This window comes from Panthera uncia, chromosome B1, assembly GCF_023721935.1.
Source record: "Panthera uncia isolate 11264 chromosome B1, Puncia_PCG_1.0, whole genome shotgun sequence".
Classification (NCBI taxonomy): domain Eukaryota; kingdom Metazoa; phylum Chordata; class Mammalia; order Carnivora; family Felidae; genus Panthera; species Panthera uncia.
Genome location: NC_064811.1, coordinates 198,791,994 through 198,798,717, shown reverse-complemented (window position 1 = coordinate 198,798,717; position 6,724 = coordinate 198,791,994). Strand labels below are relative to the sequence as shown.

The 6,724-nt window shown below is 56.0% G+C and overlaps 1 protein-coding gene across 1 annotated transcript in view; it reads left to right on the top strand.

Moving 5' to 3' along the window:
* Positions 1-5,510: 5,510 nt before the first annotated feature.
* KBTBD11 (kelch repeat and BTB domain containing 11) overlaps positions 5,511-6,724 on the top strand; it is a 6,631-nt gene continuing 5,417 nt past the window's right edge. The window contains exon 1 of the mRNA XM_049630106.1: positions 5,511-6,722. Coding sequence (XP_049486063.1) covers positions 5,790-6,722 — 933 coding nt within the window. The 5' untranslated portion in view covers positions 5,511-5,789. The remainder of the gene's footprint in view (positions 6,723-6,724) is intronic.

Here is a 6,724-nt window from a genome sequence, read left to right as displayed (position 1 = left end):
GGCTTGAACCCATGAACTGTGAGATCATGACCTGAGCCAAAGTCGGTCGCTCAACTGACTGAGGCCCCCCCCCCCCACCCCAGGCACTCCTACCCTGTCCATTTCTAAACTACACAGACTATGTTACCTAAGTTGGTTTTAGTTTTCTTTTATTCACTGAGTATCTCCATGCTTGAAACCTTGTAGCTCTCTCCCAGACACGCTGGGCGTGGACCACTTCTCACATCTTCCAACACCATGCAGCACCGTGCTCTTGGTGGCCAGACAGCAGTGTTACTGGGATGTGTTTCAAAATGAAGAAGCATCTTGGGATCGATGCTTCTTCACGCCTGGCTTTGGACTTTGTAATTCTGCACACACAGTGTGATGGCCCTCCTAAAACTCCACTCTGTACTACGAAGAGGAAACATGAACCAGGCATTGGGGTGAAGATCAGAGCCTCGCGGAACATCGGTTCATCTACAGCCTGGGCTCCCTCCTGACCCACCAGCTCTAGGCCCCCTCCAAAACTGCCAACTGTTTTAATTGGGGCCCAAAGAAGACATCATCTTGAAAAGTAATATTGGTGTGAGCAGCCGAGGCAAACCAACACATTCTTTAATCCAATAGAAAATTCCTGGAGCTTCCTATGAGTTTGTAAGACTCTGTGACAGTTCTATTTATGGCTTTCTTTGTTGATGAACCTCATATCGAGTGCTGGCTGCTTACCAGGATGGTGTCTTTCTGGTGTTAAGGGAGGCACACAGTGGGGACAGCACGGGCGCTGTCCCCAGGGCCTCTGTGACCTAACGGATGTGGATGGAGACGTCTATGGAGCAACAGGCTGGGCAGGACGTGGACAGCACCCAGGAGGAGCTCCTTACAAGCAGTACGTGTCACGGAAACTCACATAAGCTTCCTAAGTCGATTGATAAATACAGGGTTTTTTTTTGAATTTTTTTAATGTTTACTTATTTTTGATAGAGCATGAGCGGGGGAGGGGCAGAGAGAGAGGGAGACCCAGAATCCGTAGCAGGCTCCAGGCTCTGAGCTGTCAGCACAGAGCCCGACGCGGGGCTCAAACTCACAGATTGCGAGATCATGACCTGAGCCGAAGTCGGACACAACCGACTGAGCCACCCAGGCGCCCCGACAAATACATTTTTTTTTTAAAAAGCTGACTGTAATTATTTAAAGGATTCTTTTTAGCAACCTATATTACAATGAAGCATATTTAATTTTAAATCAACTAATTTCCACGTTAGAGACACAAACAATGTTCCCATTAGGATATCGTACGATCATTAAAAAAAATTCATTGTTCATAGTGAAGAAACTCATGGAAAGAAACTGTAAAACTTTGGTTTAGGTTTCTGTGAAGAAGAAACTCCTTCAGGGGGAAATGCTACATAAATGACATTTAAATAAGACTTGTTCTTGAAACACTTTCTGACTACAGTCGAGAAGGGAGCCTGTCACTGTCACCTACGTATCCACCCTGACACGTCCCTTTTCACCATCTGCCGCAGCAGCCCCCAGAAGCAGTGTTCGGGGCAACACCTGATGGCGATCACTCGGGAAAGAAGGCCTTCCTGATGCCACGACCGGGTGCGGGGTTTCGGTTACTTCATGTGGCCAGGATGGGCACCCTGCCCAGAGTCCTGCAGGACTCCCTTCCTGGAATTCTGATTCTAGAACCAACCACCACATGGAGGGAACACTGTGACTCCCAGCCCACGGAAATTGGGCGATAACCTTGTCAGCAGGATTGCTGAGGCCTCACGACTGTTAGATGCAAAACGGGCTGACTCTTCCCCATCTGTTTTTTTTTTTTTTTTTTTTTTTAGTTCATTTTGGGAGAGAGGGAGCGTGCATGCACACAAGCAGGGGAGGGCAGAGAGAGGGAGAGAACCCCAAGCAGGCTCTGCACTGTCAGCACAGAGCCCGACACGGGGCTCGATCCCACGAACCATGAGATCATGACCCTAGCCGAGATCAGGAGTCAGATGCTTAATCGACTGAGCCCCCAGGCGTCCCTACTCCCCATCTATTTTCAGGCAAAATCACAGCAACGGGCCATTCAGGGAGGAGGGAAGACAGAGCTACTACTGTGGAGCTTCTTTAACACCTTTCGGGAAAGGAAGTGGTCCCTCTGCGTAATGTCCTCATTTCTCCTGTGGACTCTGACCCGCCCATTCTTCAAGGTTTGGGAGAGACTCGGAAGAGGCCCGAAGTGGTGCTTGGGGACCGTCTTCCAGAAGCGCTGGCCAAGAGCTTCCGGTGGGGGGTGGGTGGGGAGGGCTGGCCTCCCGGCTCCTAACTCGGCATCACCGTGCCTGACGTCGAGTGGCAGGCCGTCTTGGGGCCCAGCCGGTAACACCCGTGTGTGGCATCGCCTTGGCTGGCTGGCGAGCAGGGACTGACCTGGTCCCGGGGTGCACAGCTGGGCACGTGGCTGAGCTGGGAGGGGCTCTCGTGGCCGCATCACTCATATCCAGGCAAGGGGGCCTCTGCCCACCGGCTCCAACCCCAGCCGGGTTCCCCGGGGAGCCTGGGGCCTGAGCATCCGCGGAACAGCATGAAACCGTCTCTGCTGCAAATATCCCTCAAAAGGACAGTTTCACAACTTTCACGTGTGCCGAGGAGTAGAAGTGGTATTGTCACTAGAACTCTAGAGGCAGGATTTTCGAGAGGATTGTTCATCTTTCTCTGGGTGGCTGGGCCGAGAACCAGTTCCGTCTCTCCCAGGCCAGCAGACGGCCCGGCGGGCCACACCACGGGCTGCTCTGGATTGTGTTGGTTCCTTTGTGGAGCGAGAGCCCGTGCTTCATTGTAGCTACAACATACCCCACGCTTCCCAGCCCGAGTCTCTTGGGCCTCACACTCGTCCTGTAGGGCTTTCAAAACACAGAGCCCCAAGCGTAAGCTTTAAAAATGCATGCTGTTCTCTGCCGTTCCTTTCAGTCTGTGATGATTTACAAGAAGACAACTCTTAGGGTTTTCTTTGAACCGAGTCCAGCCAGAGAAAGAACCAGGAAGTTCTGGGGCCCTTTCTCAGCCACAAAAAGAAATAAAATACTAGCTTGGTCCTCTGAGGTCTACGGTCTTAGGCGGAGTGCAGAAGTGTGAAAGAACGAGCCTGAGAACACAGCCAGTCCCTCTGACTTTCTGCCCGATGTGAAGGTTCACAGGTGGACACTTTTACCCGTTTCTCCCACTGCTGACTCTGGCAGCCGCCAGTCTGTTCTCCGCATCTATGAAGTTTGAGTACGATTTGTCAGTACATCTCAGACCTTCCCTTGAGTGACCTCACTGATGAGAAAGCACCACTGGGTCCCTGGGGAGACACCACGAGCTTTGCTTACACAGTGCGTACAGGTTTCCAGTTCGTTGTCACGCTGCCTCGCTGTGGGTCAGCGGTCACAGCCACCTCGCCGGGGCATGGCCGCTGGGGCCGGGATGGACAGCACTGAGCCTGCACCACAGCGGGGCTGGGCCACAGCTGAGTAAACAGGAGAGCCTCCTCCACCACCCGTGCCCCCGGGCAGGCCAGGGTTTCAGCTTACTCTGCATTTCCCTGTGTCCCGGGACTCTGCTTTGCACACAGCGGACGTGCCCTGAAAGTTACTGTTAAAGATATCTGGAAAGGAGAGACAGAGGAAGGGAGGGGGAGAGAGAGAGAGAATTGAATGTCTTGAATTTTCAACTTGAAGACATTTACTGCTAACATAATGGGAAAGTTTTTTTTTTTTTAATGTTTATTTTTGAGGGAGAGAGAAAGAGAACGAGTAGGGGAGGGGCAGAGAGAGGGAGACACGGAATCCAAAGCAGGCTCCAGGCTCCGCGAGCTGTTTCCGCACAGAGCCCGACACGGAGCTTGAACTCACGAACCACGAGACCATGATCTGAACCGAAGTCGGACACTTAATCAACTGAGTCCCCTAGGCGCCCCGGGAATAGTTTTTTAGTAATAGCAGCAGGAGGAACAGGGCAGGCAAGTGTAAATGCTGAGCGCTGAACGTTTATGAGGACCAGGTAGGCGAGGTAGAAACCAGGAGAGGTTGAGGTTAGGTGATTGTCATGGATCTCAGTGGAGAGGCTAACACATCCTACATGTGGTTTCCTTCCCTGTAAGTTCTCTTCTTTAGAAAGCTGGTACACGGTCGGGCCCTCCCTTTACGTTTGTGGTAAAACTGCCAAGATCCTTCCAGGCTGGGGAGTCTCAGAAGGTTTTGCCAACTTGGGAAAGATATTTCATGGCTTTACGGTTCACCTGCACGTGCTCACATCTGCCTTCCACATACTTCCTTTTTAATTCCTCTTCTTCTTCTTCTTCTTCTTCTTCTTCTTCTTCTTCTTCTTCTTTTTTTTTTTGTTGCTTTGGCTTTTCTTTTGCTGTGCATGGACTGTTTGTGGGGAATTGCTTCCCTGAGGTTTTAAAGACACGATTCCAGGAATGAGCAGTGCAGACCGATTTCGGAGTTAGGCCTCTGAGGCCAGCTCCAGAGCAGGTCCTTCCTCCCAGTATCTTTTGCAGGTCCTTCCTCCAAGTATCTTTTGCCACTTAATTTGAATCAACTGGAAAAGACTGTAGGAAAACTCATATTAATACAATTAGTAAGGTCAATTACGCTCTCTCACTGACCGTTCTTTACATATACATCTCATTACTTTGAAAATAAGCTGTTGATATTTGACTGCTTTTTAGCCGCAAAATGAGCAGTTTTGTTCAGATCAACCCTATGTGTTTAAAGCCCTCTGCCTGAATTGGGTTCTCCTTCGGGGGCCTCACAGTCAGGGCAGGAACAGGGGAGAGAACACTTCCAAAAATCCCTAAATTATTCTGTATATCTTCTCCATCAAACTCTCCAGCAGCCCAAAGTCACAAACCCCTTTCCCACCAAACTGAGTCCCCTAACCTGAAAGTCAGGGGCAGCGCAGTAGACCCCACTGACACAGAATAACCCCACTGAAAAGTGCACATTCAAACGCCCTCTCTCTCTGTCTCTCTCTCTCTCTCCCATAAACAGGAACAAGAAGAGTGTGGTGACACCATATGGAAACACCTGATGTTCCACAAAGGAAGAGGCTCCTGATGGATCCGTGAGGAAGGCCAGCTCTCAGGGCAGTAATTGTGTTTTTCTAACACCTGGGCAAGTGAATTATGGACACCCCCCGGGGGTGAATAGTGCGCACGCAGACGCATCAGGACTGCTGCTGATGCTGCGAGGCCAGACTAATATAAATGGGAGTCGTACAAATAAAAGCTCCGTGGGGGGGGGGGGGCTCTCTACCGAAGCCCGAGTTCAAGTCCCCCTTCTGAAGTTTAGAGACAGCCTGCCTGGGTGGTGTTTGTCCTCGGACCCAGTGAGGAGACCCGGAGTGATGAACACTGACTCGGAAGGAGGGGGCATGCCCCGGTGGGTCGGCCGTACCCAGTAGTCCAGTGCTTTGGGGACGGAGCCGCGGATACCCGGCCGGTGCCTGCGCGGGACCCTCATCAAAGCATCAGTGCTGCGGCCTGGGGACCAAGCCACGGAGACCCCGACGCCCGGCTGGCCGGCGGTAGCGTGCCTGCGGTTCAGCAGTTCGGCCGAGAGTGCATCTAGCGCCGACCCCCTCCTCCACGCGGGAGGGCAGCGCTGTGTGAGCGCCACGGGGGCTGTGGACGCAGAAGTGAAATCTGATCGCGGGCCAGGAAAAGCCTGCGCAGCTAGAGCCCCAGAGGAACCGCCGACCTTGAGTCAGGGCGCGGTCATGGTGGGCTGCTGAGCGGGGGTCGGGCCGCGGCGGCGAGCGCAGGCGGGCCCATGGAGAACCCGGTGCCCCCCTGCGCCCTCTACCCCCGGGAGGACCAGGGCCGCGGGGCCGAGGCCGGGGGCGCCTTTGCGCAGGGAGCGTGCGGCCAGGCCGGGGACCGGGGCGGCGCTGCCGCGGCTCCGGGAGAGGGCAGCCTGCAGCCACCAGACGCGCAGACACCCTGCAGTCTGAGCGCGTCGCTGTGCTTCAGCTCCGGGGACGACTCCCCGCCGCAGTCTCGCGCCTCCGCGCCGGAGGGCGCAGCGACTCCCCCGCCCTCGCGTCGCAGCGGCCAGCGGGTGGTGGAGAGGCAGTGGGAGGTCGGCAGCGCGGGCGCCGCGTCCCCCGCGGACTCCGCGTCGCCGGAAGAGCCCGCGTCCGCCGAGGAGCGCGCGTCCCCGGAGGAGCCCGCGTCCCTGGAGGAGCCGGTGTCCGCCGAGGAGCCCGCGTCCCCGGAGGAGCCCGCGTCCCTGGAGGAGCCCGCGACCCCGGAAGAGCCCGCGTCCCCGGAGGAGCCCGGGGACCCCGCGCCGGTGCCCCCCGGCGTCGGGCCCGCGCACGGGGAGCCCGACCTGGTCATCGAGGTGTCCGGCCGCCGGCTGCGGGCGCACAAAGCGGTGCTGGCGGCGCGCAGCGACTACTTCCGCGCGCGCGCGTCGCGGGACGTGCTGCGGGTGCAGGGCGTGGGCTGGGCGGCGCTGCGCCTGCTGCTGGCCTACGCGTACAGCGGCCAGATGGCGGGCGTGCGACCCGACAACGTGGCCGAGGTGGTGGCCGGCGCGCGCCGCCTGCAGCTGCCGTGCGCCGTGCAGCGCGCCACCGACGCCGTGGCTCCTCAGCTGAGCCTGGCCAACTGCTACGAGGTGCTGAGCGCGGCCAAGCGGCAGCGGCTGGCGGAGCTCCGCGACGCGGCCTACCGCTTCATGAGCGACCACTACCTGGACGT